The 20517-nt window shown below is 36.3% G+C and overlaps 1 protein-coding gene across 1 annotated transcript in view; it reads left to right on the top strand.

Annotated features, from left to right (window-relative positions):
• Positions 1-1478: 1478 nt before the first annotated feature.
• LOC103907797 (putative RNA-binding protein Luc7-like 2) overlaps positions 1479-20517 on the top strand; it is a 30283-nt gene continuing 11244 nt past the window's right edge. The window contains exons 1-7 of the mRNA XM_009290042.1: positions 1479-1532; positions 3224-3318; positions 14249-14347; positions 15269-15379; positions 16052-16195; positions 17285-17461; positions 19920-20011. Coding sequence (XP_009288317.1) covers positions 14252-14347; positions 15269-15379; positions 16052-16195; positions 17285-17461; positions 19920-20011 — 620 coding nt within the window. The 5' untranslated portion in view covers positions 1479-1532; positions 3224-3318; positions 14249-14251. The remainder of the gene's footprint in view (positions 1533-3223; positions 3319-14248; positions 14348-15268; positions 15380-16051; positions 16196-17284; positions 17462-19919; positions 20012-20517) is intronic.

Here is a 20517-nt window from a genome sequence, read left to right as displayed (position 1 = left end):
ACGGATGGCTTATAGTAGTAGATGTTGACTCCTATATTGCCCTGGTAAATTACTTTGATTTCTTTAATGAGCATGAGTCCTAAAGATCAAGTAGTTGAATACTCTGCTGTTCTTCAGAAGCAGGGTTAAATAAGTTGCTATTCTGAGCTAATTTAATTATTTACCTATTAAAATAGAACTTGTAATAAGGTCTGAAACATCAGCGATAGTGTCCCCTTTATAAACATTTAAGGACACTTCTAAAATTTAGATGACTGCAGCTTTGGTACCTAGATTTATTATTTTCTTCTTACAGAATATATAAAGCCTTTTTTTAAATACTCATAAACATTGCTAGCACTCACTTGATTGTTTGACCATACAAAGAGTGTATCAAGCTGAGTGCAGTTTGACGAAGAGAAGTAGCATCTTGGTTATCTGACATACCACCGAAGTCCTTGGCTTAAGAACACATCTATTCATGTTGTTTTAATTCTTAGAAGGCATCTGCAAAAGTCTCTTTTGCTATAGGCTGAATGTCAGGTGTATCTGACATTCTACAGGATCTGTAGATCTTATTCCACCCTCCCCCCGTAGCAACCCATGTAGACCCCGGGTCATCACCTACTCAAGATGATTCATCTGTAGGTCAGCAGCAGAATGCATCTTCTGTCTTTGCCAACACGTCTGCACTATTTAGGGGTATTGGAGCTCACAAAATTCATGAAGAAATAAAAGCATTTTTTTCTGAGGCTATCAGACTCTGGAATGAGCTGCCAGAGGGACACAAAATTCAGTCATTGTTAGGACATAGTATATGACACCTTTTCTTTTTGATAAACCGTTCCTTCTGAAACAGCATAGATTAAAAACAAATGCAAACGTTATGAAACTGCTTTTCACAGGAAGGAAAAGGTAAATATCTGAATGTTCTGTGTATGGGAGCCTTTCTGAAAGTCTCTTAAATACTAGACCAAAGGCATAGTGCAGAAAGAATAAATGTTTAAAATGTAAATGCGGAACGTGTTCTTGAGGCTGTCACTGATCAGTTTCTGCTACCTTTTCTTTTTCCTATGTTGTCTTATCTCAGTTTGGTAATTGTGATTATCGTGCTAGCCACTTGGATGAAAAAAGGCTGTATTGCAGCTGTAGCATCAGTTCCTAGTTGTGGTAGAGGTATGAAAAAAGCTGCGTCTAGATGTTGAGATGTCTGTGAAAATACTACTTGCCAACTTTACCTAAGGAACCATGAGTTTTTCAGCAATTTTCTGGTCTTGATAACTCCTTGACTCCTGATAGGTTAGTGCTATTAGGCCATCAGCTGTCTTTTTTTAAATTACTTTTCTTGATTTTGTTCATTTGTCTTTATATAGAAGAATCTTTACAGTCAACATGTATTTCTAGATGCTGTGTTAAAATTGCTGGCAGAGTCTATTATTCTATACAAACTGAACAATCTGGCCCCTTGTTTTATTTATAAAGGTTCAATGTATCTTTGCCTGCCTACATCAATCTGCAAGGGAGTGTCAGAAAGGCCCCGCATTCGCCGAGCCGTGAGTTATCAATAACTTTTCAGATGTGTTAATGAATGTGGAACAAACGCAGTTATGTGTTTAAAAAATATGGATCCACCTCCTAAAAAGCCAAAAAAAGAAAAGCAAAACTCAAAACTCTTTACTGCAGTAGCAGGCATGATTATAAAGGGATTGCTCTAAATTTTTAGTAGTGTAAGTATAACTAAGCAGTAAGGTCGCCCTCTAGAAAACCTATTGTTGAACTGCTTTGAAGCTGTCTTTAGCCTGTGGATTACAGGTTTTAATTGTTGTATCCTGCAGGCAAATTAAGCATGTGGTGTTTTTGGAAACTTTTGTTTGCTTAATAATCTGAAACTTGGCCCATCTGAAAATGTTATATATTAGCATCCTATGCGTAGAACTGATACTTAAAAATCTGATTACGTAATAGTAAGAAAGACTTGACTAATAAAATACGGGTTTTTTATTCCCCTCTGTTGTAGTTACCTCAGTAATGAATTTGGCTTCTTTAATTGTTTAACAAATTAAAAATTCTCAGTGTTTCAGGTCATGAAGCCTTAAAAAAAATTAACTGCAAAATATATCTATATTCTTTAAAAATATTTGATGAAATGGAAAAGGCTGCTATCTGAACTCATTGTATGCCTCTGTTTTCCCCCAGCAGCCCTCCTTGCTTCAGTAATTCACCAGTAGGTTTTCAACGATTAGAGATTTTAACAAGTTGTTACATTTTAAAAAATGAATAAATAGATACATCCTGAGAGAGATTAAGGTGTTTTATCATGCCTGTGTCTTAACAAGAAGGGAGCCGTAGCAGTGGTCTCTCTTACGAATCTCAAATAGTGACAATTATGTTATGACTTGAAGGAAAATATATTCCTGCCCTCATCCCCAAAATACCAGCTGGTTACTTTGTTCTGAAGACTTTAGGTCTTGCTCCAAGATGGGGTTATTTAAACTTGCGATTGGACCTCAGTGTGTGGGCAGGTTGATGCTTCTGCTGATGCAGGAACTACAACCTGCCATGATGAAGACGTAATTAAGATGTTCCCAGCCCAACAAACAGCATGTAGAAACGAAAAAAAATATGGCTTATGATACGGAGATATGCAAACATCTGTAAAATAATTTTGCATATAGGCTATGTCCATATGTTTGACTGACTTTTTTTCAGGTTTGTAAGCATTTAAAATCATTCTTCTCCAACTCTTTATGCTACTCCAATCAGAAGTAAGAGGGTGCATGGCATCCAAGAGCAAAATCATAAAATGAGTATCAGGTGGGATTCGGTGAAGACTCAATATGTATCATTTTGTGTTTATGAGGCTGCTTTTATATGCTAATTGTTGCATACAAATACATCACTATTTCATGCAAAATCTGAATAGAACATTATATAGCTCATTTAACAAATGCTGTTGTAGCAAAGTGTTTTTAAGCTAATGCTGTCTTTCTGGTTTCAAGCACTTTTCACGCTGCATTTTTGAAGGGGAAGTGAGAGAAGATTTTAAAATAGTATTACAGAGCATTAAAACATGTATTTGTGTTTTTGGTGTTATTTGGCAAAGAAGCATACAGTGTTTTAAGTTCTAGTTTCCATAGGCCTTCACTATGTGACAGGGCAATGTTAACGCTTTGCATGTAACCTGCAGAACATGTCTGGCTTCCCCAGATTTCTAACCTGGAATGTGTTGATTTCTATATTGCAGGTGACACTACCCGTCAGCGCATCAAATTCAGTGATGACAGAGTGTGCAAGAGCCACCTTCTCAACTGCTGCCCTCATGATGTGCTCTCTGGAACTGTATGTAGCTAAATCTTATGTTTTATTTAGATAAGAATGCAGAAATTGAATTATATTTGTTCTTAGTAATATCTCTTTTAACTTCACGGTTTTCAGCGAGTATCTATCTAGTGCTCTCTGGTAGTTCAGAGGCACTTTTGTGAACAACTAACTTATGAGTTATGAAGTTATTTTTTAGAAGTTTCCTGTTCTATATGCTAATTACTACTTACAAATTCATCATTGTTTGCTATAACATAAAAAAAATCTAAAATAGATAAGGTTACTTACATGAATTGTGCTATAGCAAAGTGGTTTTAAGCTGGTACTGTTGCAACTAGTAGGAAAAAAGGAAATATAATTTATGCATAAACTGTGAAGTTACTTTCTTAAAATTGCAGTGAGAAATTATCCCACAAATATTTGTATAGGGAAGAGAGGTGATCTTTCTTCAGAAATATTTTGGTGAAAACAGTTGAAAGTTCAATGAATCTCAGCTTCTAGAAATGAAATTATTTGAACACCATAATGACAGTGTACAACATCCAGTTACTGTGCCATTTTCACAAATTATAGGGCAATTTGAAAATCTCCATTTATGACATATTAATAACTTCACTTTTTTGACTTGGAATTTTATGTACTCTATAGTAGAGGTTCCTCTCCCTGAGCATAGCAAACAAGGGGCTTTGAAACATACTGGTAGCTCTGTCAGTGTGCCCATGCTTTACCTTGTGGTGCCTGATTAAGGTAGCTTATTCTTTGTGAAAGGCAGGTAAGTTACGTTGCATTGACTCTTTAACCTAATGTTCCATGGTGTTAGAAGAATTAACAGTAGAGAGATGTAGTATGATGATATGCAGAGTCTTGTGTGCCTACCATTCTTAATGCTGCACTTTGGTAGCTTTCCTTATTCACGTTGGCACACTTTCTTACCCTGTGGCAGAGGGGAAAATAAGTACTGGAAAACCTGTCTTAAGGATTGTTTGAAGCATTATTGGTTTTCTGTGCTGTATCCTTCCAAATGGCTAACTTGACTGGAGCCTTTAATGAAATACAGAATGAAGTTCATTTGCAAAATCGAAAACTGAAATACATAGACTTGGTAACTGATTTACCTGTCACCTAGCCTCTAATATGCTTTCCAAGTAGTTGTGATGTTAAATTAACTATAACATTTTTGGTTGATCAAAGGACTTCAAACATGCATGCACACACTAATTTTGTTTATTTTATTAATTTTGGCACTTGTACTGACAGATCAATAGTAACAGTCCGTCCTTCCCTCTTCTTAAGAGTCCCTGCAAAAGTAGGCACAACTGTAATTGCTAAGAAGCACAGGAAGAAGGGACAAAATAAGTAGTAGAACTGAACTAGAGAACTTAGCATTTGTCTTAATAAAAAAGGCAGTGGAATAGAAAAGACCCACTTGTTGAGTTTCTTCATAAGTCTTGTGGCTTCCTACATTGGAAAGACCCACTTGCTGAGTTTCTTCATAAAGCTTGTGGCTTCCTACATTTTTTTTTTCCTATCCTTAAAGACACCCTTTCCTTTTTCTTTCGTATAGCAAAGTTCTGCCATATCACAAAAATCGGGTGTCTTGAAGTTAATGTGGTGTGTTTGGCATATGCTGAAGATAATTCACACTGAAAATATGCGTCTTGCACATATTTCCTTACCTTCAAGTCATTCTTTTTTATAAGTGATAACAAATTGATAACAATGCTTTGTCTATCAGTGCATATGTAGTTTTATTTTTAACTGTTCTGTGCATTACTGTCCAAACAAAATGGGGGGGGGGGAAGGGAGAAGAATGTGTTCCTCTTCACCCATCTGTTATGTTGTCCAGTGTTTTGGTTGTGTGATGAGCAAAATAGCTCATGGTCAGGGGAAGTCATTGGTCAGAGTCCACAAGAAGATACTGTTGAAAGATTAATTTGACAGCTTTTCATTGTGGTCTAATTTCTATAAGCAAAGATTTCTAGAATGGCTGTCTTTAGCAAGTAAGAAATGTTTATCTTTGGAACTATAAAAGTCATAGGTATCATGCAAAAATGCCTCTTACGGTGCAGACCAAGCATGTAGGTTGGGCCTGTTTACCCAGTTTGTTAGTCCTCACTGAAAGTTCTCATCTGCCTCGTACTGGATTCTGCTGCTGCTGCTCTTGGAGTACTTAAGTAAACTACTTACTCATTGAATACCAATCTCTCGTTGGTTTTTTTTTTCTTCCTCATAATGCAGTTAGTCATCGGACCACAAAATATGTTCCACGATGTAATTCTGGGTCCAGAAAAACACTGACCAGTTTAATCCTTTTAGTGGGAGTAGTAGAAAGGGATTCATAAGAGACAGGCTTTGTCTGACCCATGTGATGTTCTGCTGTTTACCTAGTCATTGGTCTGAAGAAATGCACCTTCTGTCTTAATAGCACAGTTTTTAAAAGGGCAAGAAGCTTGTAGCGTAACTAAACAGTTTATCATTGATTTGGAAAATGATTGTGGAGTTTTCTCCAGAGTTTTGATAGGAAAATTTTGATGCATCTTCACGTTCAAGATCTGTAGGCAACAAAGATTGACTTTTTTTTTTTTAATTCAAATCCAGAATCTTATGCTTCTGAAAGAATAAGTTCTCTGGGGACATTTTATGAGGTTAAATCTCTTCATTGACTAGATTATCAGTAAAATACTGGACATGAATTGCCATTTTTTTTGTCTCACAAGATAATCTGTGCAATTCTTATGAACTGCATATTACTGTTCCCATCTGCAAAATGCAGACTTCTATGCTATTCCAATCCACCCACTCTTTCAAAAGCACTCAAGGAGGACATTCACAGATAACGCAAGACAAACGAAATGACTCATGTGAGTAGGCCCTGTTAATTTAGTGTGTTCTTTTCCTTAATGGCCAAATACCTAAAACTCTGCCAAGGAACTGATTTCCCTTGACAATAAAATCACATTCCCCAGGCTGCAGTATGTATTAGTAAAAGTTTTGCATGTATACTTTTCTTAAAAGATTGGAGACTCTCTTTGTTGTCCAGATTTCTGCATATATTATCTCTTATTTGTTAGATGAAGTGTGTGCTTATTTTTAAGAATACTGTATGAAGTCTTTGTTACTTCTAGACTTCTCCAGAACACTTGCAGTAGGTATTTTCCTCAAGTTTCTTTGATCAGATTTCTCTTTTGGTTAACATTAGAAACGCTTCAGGAAAAAAGCATCCATACAAATTAGTTAAGTTTTGAATTTTACTAGGAAACTTCCATTGGCTAGATTGGCAACAGTGCACAGCTTCCTACTTTTTTGAGCTTTCTTGTGCACTTCTCTGTGTCTTGCTTCCTCAGAGTAGTTTGTGTTTAAAGGAACAATAAAGTTGTCTTTAAAGGAACCCTAAATATTTGACTTAGGAGTGTAAAGCCATAAGAATTAACTGTATTTTGAAATTTAATTCTTTCTTCTGGCTGCTGTTGCCAACAAAACAGTTCATTCTGTATCAGTTACCCTCTTCTTCCACTTTTCTGGATAGAATTGTCCAGTTGTCTGTTAATGAGCCTTGATTGTTACCTACTTAAATCAGGAGATTTTGGTTACATTCCGGTTTTATTTTATTTCATTTTATTTAGGGTCATGTTTTTGTGCTACTAGGTTTCTGGTCTTGTAGACTTGAAAAATTCTAAGTCACGCAGTCAGAGGTGTCTCAGTGCCTTCAGGAGATGATTTTGTGTCACTTCAGGGGGAGACAGGGAGAGTATGGGTTTGGATTTTCTTGTAGTCTGCTTCTAAGGGCAATGGGAATAATGGGCTACATGGAAGACATAGGTAGAATAGTGAGTCCCAGCAGCAAAAATGTAAACAAAGATAAAATTATAGCATCTTCTTTCAGTTTATTAAATTATAATTCCAAATCTTTTGTGCTCTGTGATTATCATCTTATTTGAAATGTGTTTTGAAGTTTGTGTGAGGCACATAGTAAACTTACTGGTAAGATTGCAGAAATGACTTTGTATTCGGGTTGTAGAACAGTGTCTGTTCAGAACCTGCTTTTGATAATGCCTCTCACAAAAGCTCTTTTAGTTTTAACTGACATTTTTCATGTTTTGGTGCCCTGCTTTTTCATAATGATCACTTAGGCACTGGTTCATGTGCATAAGTCAGTGGTTTAAGAGTTTACTCATTCATTTCAAGTTGAGAATTTTATAATGAGAGATTTGTAAGACTTTGTAAACCCTGGCTACTGGGACACAGTGAATAACTTACCACTTAAAGTTAGCAATTTTTATTTAAAATTTTTGTCTTAAAGGGTTAACACTCTTACTTTAGCTTTTTTATCCTTAATAGTTGCTGATGATCAGGCTTGTGGGTTTTTGGGGTTTTTTTCCAAGCCATGGTTCTTGAGTTATTTTTCATCAGGGTTACAAAAATGTTTGTTTATATTTACCTATATTATGAGATTAGGACTGAAGCTACATATGTGGGAGTCAGATGACTCCCCTGTAATGGTACAAACCTATTAAGCAATGTTCCCTGGATGTAAGCTCTGTGCTGTTTTCGGCAGGTTTTACAAGATATATAAGAATGTGTTTTCTCTATCTTTGTATGTTTCTGAATGAATAGCTGAGTACTAATGAAAATGACACGGTGGGAAGATTTAAAGCAAATAGCTTTAATAAGGTTAAAAGCAGTAATGTCCTGAATATTTATAGTAACCCACTAGCTATCTTTGAAGAGCCCAAGCACTTCAACACTTCTGCAGCAATCCAACTTTCTTATTAGCTTGATTGTGCTTCCCTGTTGAAAAAATTTCACAAATACTGTATGTGGTCTTGCAAACCATGGTTGAGAAGCTCCTTTCTGCTCAGTGGATTAACTTTGTGTTTCTATTTATGTCTATTTGTTGAGGAACGTTGCTTCTTGCATTTTATTTATACAGACCTCAAAGTATGCTCTGTCAGCTCAGTCCTGCAGTTAAGCATATCTTTAGGTGCTTATGAATTTATTGCACTCAACTCTTAGGACTCTGGCTGACTAAAACCATACTGATTGAGACCTTGGTTTAGCAATATACTTTAATATGCGATTAACTTTAAGCTTATTAGGGGTGGAATTCAGCTCCAGATTAAGACATCTAAATTTAGGTTTCAGCTGATGAGCAGCTATGTGTCGAAGCTTGCACTGGAGTCAGAAGGGATCTAGACAGTGGAGCCTAGAGAAAGATTCGGTTCACCTGCCACTAGGTATCCCTCTCAAGGTGGGCTGAATCCATTTAGGCTCACTAACTGTACTGTCTAGATCTCTCTTTACTGTGGAAGAGAAGTTTGAATAGTTCACACATCTGCAGACAGGTGTTAGTAAGGTGTTTTAATCTGGAGTTGATTTCTTTGCCAGTAGTCCCATTGGCTCAGTGGAACTATTTCCATGCCTAAAACTTAGGTGTGCCAGTATGATTATTTGCTGTAGTGCTACAAAAAGCAGGCATTCTGCTGGAGGGTATCAGCTTTTCAGTTCAGGACTGATTGATCATGTGAACTGCTTCAACTTTGCAAATCAAATTAAATTAGGCTTGCATAAGCTACCTCAATTTGGAGCCTTCAGCCCAGTGGTGATGAATTGTAAAGTGCTCTGTTGTCCCGGCAAGTGATCATGTCAGTCTCTTGAAACGTATTCTTAATGTCTTTGACCAGTGCCTGGAAAGTGAACTGACTGTACCATATTCCATTTTAATGGGTTTAATTTATCTAGGTGAAGGGGTTTTTTGTTACTCTCTGTATGGTTATCTAACTTAAATGTTAATATATTATATAGTCAGGCTGTAAGACCAAATACTATGTAAACACTGAAATATTTAAAAATAAGAAAGACTGCTGCTAGCTTTGTCTTTCAGTGAAGATCTATTCTAAGGACTTGGAAGTCTTCAGAAGTGAGAGTATGGTTAAAAGGAGAAATGTCTTTAAAGAAGTATTATATTTCTGAAGATACCTGGAATTTTCAGTGGTTGCTAAGGACTTTAGTAACTTAATTTCTGCCTCTTTTCAGCTCAGCATTTGTTTCCTGCTAGTGAAGTCCTAAAAAAGTTAACCCTGTTAGCGGAATCAGAGGACTTAAATCATGCATTATTATATCATCCTAATGGCTCCTCTTCTGAACATGTGTTGCCTACAAGAAAGGACGGGCTTTATCACATGTCTAGAAATCTGTCAGAAACAAAATTGTTAGTGCAGATGAAAAGTGAGTTCCATAATAAGGAAGATCTCAGCAAAGAGTCTATCTGCAGCTTCTTTTTAGCAGTAGTAAGGGTGTTCTCACACAGATCCCAGTAGTTGCCTTGACAATTTGATAAAGGGAGAGATCTGGTTCCTCCAATATAAATTTTTCAGTCGTGTCAGATCTTCCTTAGCAAACAAACAAACAAAACTTCTCTTGCTGAATGTGAACTGCTTTGGTGTGGGTATCTTTATAGCTAGAAAGAATTCTCTACATAAACACTGCCCAGAGTATCTTCTTTCAAAACCTCTCAAAGATGCATGCTGGTTTTAGAAGCATTGATAGTGTGTGCTACTATGTCACACTTGGCTCAACATCAGCCCTCTGTGTTTTAAGTAGCTTTGGCTTTTCTGTGTTCTTTTTGCACTCCATGTAGAGTACATTCAATAATCTAATCTCTGATGTCAAAGGAATGTGTAGTAGTTGTAAAAATGCCAAAATGGGAATTTTGCTGTAGGTAGCTCAAAATCTGAGAAGAAAGCCACCTTAATTTCATGTTCCAGAAACAGCATTGCACCAGAGTTTAGTCTTCAGTTCAGTTATTAGTGTCAGCTACTCTGAGTGCACACTTATTTTACAGATAAACTCTTCAGATTCTCTATTGCATAAGTCCTCGGCCAGCTCTTCCTTGTCTATTCATACTTAACTCATGTGATCCTTTTTTTTTGTTTTGGTACCTGATTTGATTGAAGCAGAGCTATGCATCATTGTTAAACTAAATGTATGTAATCAATATTTCTGTATTAATACCAAAGGCATTCTATCCATTTTGTGGATGGGATAACAAAAACGATTACTAAATCATATCAATATGAGGTGGTTTGGGATGAAGGACCAGTTGTCTAAACCTCAGCTCTGGAAAATCAAGTAACTTTAATTGCCCGTGTAACACTGAGAAATAAAAAAAGTATTACAGAAAATGGTTAGCAAGTTGTTAGTAGAAGGCACTACTTTCTTAAGCAGAGCTCAGCAATAGCAAAAGGACTCCCGATAGCTGCCTGCTTTGCATGTAGTTGCCTAGACTGTTTTCTAGACTAATCTTCAGCAATAGCTTTCACTTGTAAGAAAGAGTCACCAAATATGTAGGGATTTTCTGGTTTTAATCTTCAGTAAAAGTGCAGTAACTGCAAAAAGCCCCAAAGTATGGCTTCACATATTCAATAAACTTTAGTTATGTCTAGCCTGGGGACTTGGATGTTCTTATCTTTCTTTATTTGCTTTACTCATCAGGACTGCTCTGTAAATCACTTTTAAGTAGTGTAAGTCTGTCTGAAAGTCAGTGTATCGACAGTGGAAAAACAGTTTATGTGTGTTCTTTTTAAGCCTTCATTAGTAGCTCAATGTCTGAACATTAGTCTCCCTCATAGCCATCTTCTGTTTCAAATGTGATTGATCTTTAAATGGCTGACTACCAATGCTTGTTCTTTGCCTCAGGAGGAGGGCGTGTCTTGGCACCAAACCGCAAGGTGGACATGTGGAAAATGAAAATTATGTCTTACTGTATCTTCTGTCCATTTCCATCTGCTATCCATCTACTTTGCAGCTAGCTATATGAGCCAAATTATAATATGAGCTGCTCTGTGCTTATTAAGGTCCTCAGCCATCCTGATCCAGCATAGACTTTTGACAGTAACGAATCATCCCCAAGATGAATTGTCTTTTCCTAACGTTGCAGAACTTACACTAGCAGAAGTGCTTTTTAGCCCAATTTTGTATGTAATGTGCAAACTAGTTTGAGTTTTAAATGTGTTTTTATGTCTCTCTACATTGGGATTTGCTAATAGAACTTTTAAGAAAGACATTTAGTAGTAATATTTCTGCGAAGGTGCTTTCAAAGGATTAGCCAAGACTAGTACAGGCTGTGTTAAGGAGCAGTTCCAACAATATAATATATAATTATAATGATATAATTTCTTTAGCAGCAAAGCTAGTGAAAAAGAATCCTTTTCTCTTGTACCTGCTTCTTCTTGCTCCCTGTCTGTTATGCCACATGAGTATTTATAAGGCTGCACTCTGCTGGATCAAAGAGGGGAAGGAGAGCCAAAATTTCCTGTCTTCTGATTGAGACATCTAACAAAAACAGATCCTCTGTAACACCCCCCTCAGCCCCAAAATTGCTGCTGGTATTACTGAAGTTATTCAAGAGTTTCTGAAGTGGCATCTGGATACTGTAAGAGATCCTAGCTGCTCAAGTTCGCTATTATATTGCCCCCTACATACTGTCAGCACATCTGTTTGTGTGGCTGCCTGACAAGTTGGACAAAGGTACACTGCTGAAAAATTGCCTCTGTTTTTGGTTTGCTAAGATACGTTTTACTCAGTCAGTACCCAGATTGTGTTCAACTGCACAGGCAGATGTGCCAGCGTGGGGTGGCACAGCACAGGGATAAAGGGAGGACAGAAAATTTTTTAGTAGTAATGCTGTCTCAGAGTAATTACCATCCTTTCAGACTATGGATTTACAGTTCCCAGTAAGAAGAAATCAGAAAATGTACTGTCTTGAGGAGGGCAAATCCAACCCGAATAGAGGGGAAAAAAGTATAAAACACATGTAAAGTGAACAGTGTGTCATGTGAATTCTGTTTTTTTTTAGTGTGATGGAAGTTTATTTCATGCATTTATTTGAAGTGTATGTAGATTGCATATTAAAATAGCATTTTTCTGATGCTGTGGTGGATGTGTTTCAGGCTTTTTGTCATTGTGTTCAGATCTATTAAAGTGTGTCACTGGCCTTATCTATGCATTTAGGACTGGAGTCCTTCACTTAAAACAGGATTGGCTTTGAGTTTTACAGTTTAATCTTAAATACCTTATCAGTACAAGTGATGAATCAGCATGAAGACAAGCTTTTCACAATTTCAGGAGGATTTTTAAGTGTCTCATTTTCAGATAATTTTAAAATGTTCTTTGATATTGCTTTCCTAGTACTGAAGTACTTTCCTGAAAGAATGCTGCAGTTTAAATAATGCAGCATCTAATGACTTGGAAATAAACGTGTGTAATACATTGCTCAGCTTCAAGGTCTTTGTGGATTTGTATCAGTTAATAAAATTGCTGAGGTTCTGTGTAGTTGCAAAAGGAAAAGCTAATCTTTAGCATTGCAATCAGATGTTTTCCGAAAAACAGATTTATGGTGGCTGAAGGGTATTTAAATAACTAGAGTTTATCAAAAACTTTCAAGTTCAAAATTCTGTATTTTAACAATGTTTTTGCTGTCTCTAACATTTGAAATAAACCGATAACTTCTGTAAAAATTACTTTAATGGATTTGTTGGAACCTCTAACTGATTTGAGAAGTTGAAAGCAATTGATGTTTGGTTTTTTTATTATACTTGTGAGGCTTGAATTGCTACTTAAATACAAGTATTCTGTTTATTTAAAAAAAAAAAGTACTCATTTGGCTCAGATACCAAGTGACTTGCAGCAGTTTCTGAGTTAACACTCATCTTTTATTTACAAAACTCACAGCACAAGTTATTAATAACAGTTTTAGAACCAAAACTAAAATAATTAAACTACAACAGTAACAGCTTTTTCCATCAGAGTTCAACTTTCATTACATGCTTTCAATGTTAAGAAAGGATTAATTTTTCTTAATATTAAGTGAGCAGTGCCAAGAGCAAACTTAACTGAAACTGTGCTGCTTTTAAGTGATGCAAATAATAATCACTTTCAATGATTATACATCAGTCTGTGCTTTTGCAGAGAGGGTGCCTTGGTTTTGTTCAATTTTGTTTCCATTACGAATTGGTTTTGGGGGGTTGTTTGTTTTGTTTTTTGTGGGTTTCTTGTTTGTTTGTTTTGGGGTTTTTTGTTGTTGTTTTGGCATTGGTTTTTTGTCATGTGCACATTGCTCTGTCTTGATCACCAAACAAGCTTTCAGGGAACAGATTGAATTAGAATTCCTTATGCCATGTGATATGCAAATTTCAATTTAAAAACAGTATTTGTTACCTAATAAGATTCTGGGCACTCTTCTCAGTGGCATTGTAGGCAAGATTAGTGATGCAGTCTACTTAACTTTAAGTTCATGTTTCCTTCCTGCCCATGCTAGAACAGTTTTAGATTACAAGTGAAATATCTATACTCTTTCTTCCCTGATTCTTGAACATAGCCCAACACTCAGCTCATCTTCACTCATCTACAAAATGTTTTGCTGGGATTTGATTTTTGGCTATCTTGCTTGAAATGCTTCAAGAACGGTTTTTAAGCAGCACTTACAGTGGTGCTGTGGTTGTAGCTATTTCAGATGATGAATATAACTGGAACACATATCATAGAGTGTGCAGACAGTTCAGATCAAGCATTTGACCATTTAATTGCCAGTTATTTGCAAGGAACTTGGTTCTCCTAAGCTGTTTTAATTCAATACAGGATGTTCCACTTCAGTTACTTTTTTTGGACTTTCAGTAAAACAACATTTTTGCAGGACATTAATGATACTCTATAATGCAAACAGCCATCATGATAAGATAAGCTGTTCGTTCTGTCTGCTTTTATTATTTCCTGATTCGTGCATGTTTGTTAAAGATCTGGTATTGTCTTACAGCTTTATTAAACTGTCCTTTCATTCCCATAGGGGAGATGATTTGCTTCAGAATATTTGACTGTTAAAGAAAATCATGCTAACTTCATTCCTTGTAACACTTCTGAAAAGTTACATTATTTTCCCTCTGTCTTTTTTCAGAGAATGGACCTTGGAGAATGTCTGAAGGTGCATGACCTGGCATTAAGGGCAGACTATGAAATAGCATCCAAAGATCAAGATTTCTTCTTTGAGCTTGATGTATGTATTTTGTCTTAATGGTGAAGAAAAAGCATAATTTGTGTACCTAGGTGGATAAACTGAGCAACAAAAGTTAAGTTTTGGTACACACAGAAGGAAAACTTTCGGAAAGTAATTGTATAGGAAGAGGCAGAGAAACCCTTGCACAGTCAGATAAAACATACATGCTTTTTCATGATTATATGCAAGTAATTAATTTGTATTGGTAGTCATCTCTAGGTAGAACTGTCAACAGCCTTCCTCAGAACAAATTATCTTAAACCTGGATGCTGTCTTAGTGATATCAAATAGCAAGTGAATGTTAAGGCTGTGTATGCTTTGAAGAGAGTCTTAAATTCTGTGCTTATTGAAGAAAATAATTTTGTGTTGGGGATAACAAATCATATGCTATGTTTCAGTACACTGTAGTTTGAGTAATAGTTTTGAACTCCGAACTAGGAAGTTAGTCTTCACTAGGACAAAAAGGGTTGGGATTTTTTTTGTTGTTGTTTGGAGGGATGGTGTTAATATGCTTATAGCTTAAAACCCTAGTGAAAAAAGTTACAGTATTGCATGTATTGGCTGGGTGAGGTGAATCTGAATATCCTTTGAAGAATTTTAATGCATGTTAGAAATGCTCACTTCTTAGAGAAGACTTAAGACAGATTCAGTTCCAAATTTCTGCAAATACTTAATAACTATGACAACGTGTAGACTATGATTTTTAAAATGTTCTGTATTAATGTATGTGATTAGTCACCGTAAACTGCTAGATTATTGTTTTACAAAGGTTTCACTAATAAAAACTTTGTTAACAGTTAACTACTGTTAACTTATTAGTGTTAAGACTAAGTTAAGTCTTAATAAACCTGGAAAGTGGTAAGGCTAATGAAATATTCATGTTCTTTACAGCATTGATCAGTGTTCTTATTGATGTTTTAGGCAATGGACCACCTGCAGTCATTTATTGCAGACTGTGACAGGAGAACAGAAGTGGCTAAGAAAAGACTAGCAGAAACCCAAGAAGAGATCAGTGCTGAAGTTGCAGCTAAAGTAAGCATGTAAAACTAGTTACTCGAGTCTCTTTGAAGGTCTGTTTTTCTAAGGAGCCAACTTAAGGCTTTGGCAAGCTGTCCAATCTGAGAATTCATACTGAGGAGGGGAAAAAAATAAGACATTTTCTCTATCCTTCCCAAAACTGCCTTTAAAGCACGGAGAGGAGAACACAGGGAGGAGACCTCTCTGATATTTTTGAGCTCAGGAAACTTGACTCTCTCTGATACCATGACATATAAATGTTAGTAATTCCTTCTCTTTTTGATCAAAACTTCATCCATAAAGTAAACAAATTTGATGTGCTTTTCTATAGATCTCCTAACTGAAAAAAACTTTTGTCATTTTCCCGCACATATATGCACATGCTAGGACGGATGGTTGTACAAATATTAACTTTGCAAGACTATGTGGTATAGACAACAGTGTGAATTACTTGAAGTTTCTGAACAAAATCCTGCTCTGGAGTTGGTACATAGACTTGGTAACTCAGCCTTTCTCTGTGTGTTTTTACGTGAGGCAACTTCTGTTTCACTTTTACCTGGAGAAGTTAACTCTGCACGTTTCTTTTAATTCTATCCTACTGATTTTGCGTATAATAGCTCAAGTAGTTCAGATTGTTTTCCATAATTAAAAGTGTATCCTGTGTTAAGTCTTTCCTTGTCTTTCAAGGCTGAAAGAGTTCATGAATTGAATGAAGAAATTGGGAAACTGCTGGCCAAAGTAGAACAGCTTGGAGCTGATGGGAATGTGGAAGAATCTCAAAAAGTAATGGATGAAGTGGAGAAGGCTCGAGTAAAGAAGAGAGAAGCAGAAGTAAGTTGATTGTGTAAGGCTTGGGGGATGGAGAGGGTGGGGTCCAATATTAAATTGTTTGGTATCTGTGTAATGCAAGATATCTTATCTGCTGTCACTTCCTTAAGTCATTGCTTCATATAAAACTAAAGAATTTGCTTTGTGGCATCCTGTACAGTTAAAGTTTCTACGTTTAAATGCACTGCTATACTATTAAAATTATACTCACTTCCACAGATGATGCATTTAGCTTAGTTTAGCTGTATTGGCCAATTGTATCTGTGGGCACTACAGTTGTGTCTCTATGTTGGACTGGCTTATCTCGTTGGGTCTCACAACTCTTGCTGCAGCAACTCTGTTGTGCCTCGTGGTGTGCTGATGTGGCTCATACTGGAAAGCTTCAGTGAAGTGAACCATTGTCTTCACTGAAAGATAATTAGTCAATGGCTTGTGTATCAGGCAAGTCAAAACAGTCCTTGTTGTAATGTACAGGTGGCAGAACTCACCAAGAGCTTTTCCATATCGTATTTCACCAAGATCCTTAAATTTGTAGAAACAAACATCTGCAGTTGTTTTAATGGTACCAGAGGCATTGCTGGCAGTCTTGCTTGTCTGTCATCTGAGTGTAGATAAATTTGTTCAGATAACTTGTTTAATTAGTGTCTAAAATGCAGGTAGATTTCTCAGGAAAATACTACTGTTTTAAAGTGGGTTCAGAATCAAAACTAGTGTAATATTTTCATAATATGTTAACATAGTAATTGTAGTGTTAACGTGTATTCATTGTTGTATACGAAAAAGTTGTTCATCCTTCCAAGTAGTATGATCTTAAGTAAAGTAATAATCACCCCACTTGTTTAATTTGCAAAAGCAGTTGCTGATGTCCTGCTTTTAAATATGTCCAATCTTCAAAATAAGGAACCTGCCTTGTATCTTCATGAGACAGTTGGTTTATGAATAGTGTAAATTAACTAAAGGGTGTGCTGGTGTACATTGAATTCCATTATCAATTTGTAGTATATCTTTGGTAAAGTGTTATCTTTGTATTTCTGTGCATTGAGAAGTAACAGTTAGAAAATGTTTGGGGTGGTTGTTTTTTTTTTTTCCTAGGAAGTATACAGGAATTCTATGCCTGCCTCCAGCTTTCAGCAGCAGAAGCTACGGGTTTGTGAAGTGTGCTCAGCTTATCTTGGTCTTCATGACAATGACCGACGACTTGCTGACCACTTTGGAGGAAAACTACATTTAGGATTTATTGAAATAAGAGAGAAGCTTGAGGAACTCAGGGTAAATCATTCTTATATTTTTGTGTGTGTGTGTTCCTGCTTAATTATTTGCCAGGCAACCTTAATGGAATATATCTTTCTGGGTGTGTGAATTTTTTTCATATTACTTTAAAATTTGGGATTTCATTAGTCTACAAAACACTAAACATTCTAATTTAATATCAATTATCTGGATAATTTGATAAGATGACCTCTTTTGCACTGAGGTGTATTAAAACACATGTTCAAAGTAATGCATCTTGGGAACAAAGAGTGCGATCCCACTTGTAAAATGGAGAACGACAGTGATGTTGAAACATATTTAGCAGTCATAGGAGATAGCCAAATGAACTCTACTTTTAGCCAGTTGATTGGCTAAAAGTAATAATGAGACTCTTGAAAATACAAGAACATGTAGTGGGCCTGAGTGTATTAAAACACATGTTCAAAGTAATGCATCTTGGGAACAAAGAGTGCGATCCCACTTGTAAAATGGAGAACGACAGTGATGTTGAAACATATTTAGCAGTCATAGGAGATAGCCAAATGAACTCTACTTTTAGCCAGTTGATTGGCTAAAAGTAATAATGAGACTCTTGAAAATACAAGAACATGTAGTGGCACTGAGTGAGTGATATTTTATTTATTTAATTAGGATAAAATGTTAATAGGGCTGGTGTTGAAATCCTCAGTTTTGGTACCAATACGTAAGGAGGATGATAACACATGGCAAAGTTTTCAAAAAAGATCTACAGACATGCTCGGAGCTCAAACAGCCTGCTGTATGGTGAAAGACTAAAACTCAATTTGTTTATTTTATCCAAAGATTAGGAGGTGATTTTCACTCTATAGGTACCAACAACTAAAGATGATCTTTTTTTTTTTTTTTAAGTAATTTTTGAAGGCTTTTAAGCTTAACTGACAGTAGATTAAATAAGTTCCAACAACTCAAGGCTGTAGCTATCCAAAGTCGGAATACAAAAAGATGTATATCTTGAAGTCAGGCTAGCTATTAAAATAGTTGTTACGGAGAGGTTGCATGTTCTCTATAGCTTGAAGATTTGAAATCCAGTTGGAATATTATCCTAAACAACACTATCTTGGCTAGAAATTGTGTGCTGGAAGAAAGACTTACTGGAATTATATTCTAGACTTTTGGTATTCAAGAGGATGGATTTGGACACCGATGCCATTTATGATCTTAATAAGCAAATTATGGAGTTCAAGGCTCAGTTAAGCATTTAACTGTAGAAATCACTAAAGACAATAGCTAAATGAGTCAATACCTAAAAGCAGAAAATGCTGCTACTGAGTTTGAGTAAATTGGCTTTGTTTATATTTCATAATATTCCAGCTGTCTTGCATGGATACTGTGACTTACCCTTTGGAAAGCCCAGCTCTTTCCGTTTACTATATTGGCAATTTAGGCTCCTAAATATAGCTGCTGTAACTTAAACCTTAGATGCCTAGAATAGATCATGTGCGCTTCCTTTCACCCCTCCATGAAATTATGCAGAGAGTCACTTGAACAAGAAACCTTGCTTGCAGTTAAATTACTGATATTGTACAAGAAAGTATAGATATAATTTGACATAAAGGGTTGAAATAACTGATTATTTACACCATTCGGAAAAAAAAATGCATGGATAATTATTTCACATCCCCAAAGCATCAATAAAATAATCTTTTGAAGTACTTTGCTAACAAAAAAAGAAAACAATAACTATCCCCTCCTTCCTCAGAGCTCTCCTCAGAGATCTAATCAAGATGCTGCTGGGGCAATTCCACATCTCAGAAGAAGGTCTTTACAAAGAGTTGAATTTCTTGCATCATGTCCAGAAGGTGGCGAGACTTGGGTTTGGCCAGATCTCCAGTTGTGAGTTCCACATCTGAGGGCCCTCTACTGAGCGTGCCTTGTCCCCAGTAGTAGTCAGTTCAACCTGGGGGCTATCAGCTGAAGCATCCTCTCTAATCATATGTCTCGTGTTCACAATACAGAAACAAGTAGCCTCAAAGCTAGGTATCAGCCCAACCAAGTCCTTTAAGACTAAGGATTTCTTTATGTCACAGCGTAGCTGAAGGAGTTAATAAAACAATTAACTCTCCCAGTTCTGATTCTTTTCTACCTTTCCCCAGTGGCCAAAATATGATAGGATTGGCATGGAAACTCTCACATTAAAGGCATGACTTACTGCTCTGAATTCCCCTTTGTGGAAAACTTTATATAACTCTATGTATTTCAGGTCTTCGTGTAACACCCATCTATTTGCTGCAGCTCTTCTGCAATAACTTCTGTTTCTTGGGGGGGAAAAAAAATATATACACACACACTGAGGAAGAGAGAAGGAATAATATACACAAGGGAAAGGGAATATACATGAGGGAAAGAACTGAATATTAACTGTCTAGATTATTTTTATAGCACCTTCATCTGAGAAATTTTGAAATGTAACTTAATTAATATATTCCTTTGCTTTTAGAGGATTGTGGCTGATAAACAGGAGAAACGAAATCAGGAACGTCTGAAACGTAGAGAGGAGAGGGAAAGAGAAGAAAGGGAGAAACTAAGGAGGTAGGGATCTATTTTAATTGCATATACATAATGACCTATTTAATTTTAATGGGAAAACTATGTATGAAATGTAGTTCATACATGTTTTTAATCTGCAGAATCACAATAGTCTGCATTCCGTGGAAGGACTGAGAGTGAATTTCATGTCTAACTCTTAAAACCTGACTTGTTTTCATAACCTTTTTAAAAACTACAGATAGAAGTGTCTCTACATATTTGAACAAATGGCCTTTAAATGAGATAATTTTCAGGTGTGTACCTTATTTTGAGACCTGACAGATGTAAGCTTACACACAAGGTTTAGATTGGATGTAAGGAAAAATTTCTTTACTGAAAGAGTGGTGAAACATTGGAACAGGCTGCCCAGGGAAGTGGTTGAGTCCCCATCCCTGGAGGTATTTAAAAGACGTGTAGATGAGGCACTTAGGGACATGGTTTAGTGGGCATGGTGGTGTTGGGTTGACGGTTGGACTCGATGATCTTAGAGGTCTTTTCCAACCTCAATG

The sequence above is a fragment of the Aptenodytes forsteri genome, unplaced genomic scaffold (genome assembly GCF_000699145.1).
Source record: "Aptenodytes forsteri isolate BGI_AS27 unplaced genomic scaffold, ASM69914v1 Scaffold284, whole genome shotgun sequence".
Taxonomy (NCBI): Eukaryota; Metazoa; Chordata; class Aves; order Sphenisciformes; family Spheniscidae; genus Aptenodytes; species Aptenodytes forsteri.
This window is presented reverse-complemented; position numbering and strand designations above follow the sequence as displayed.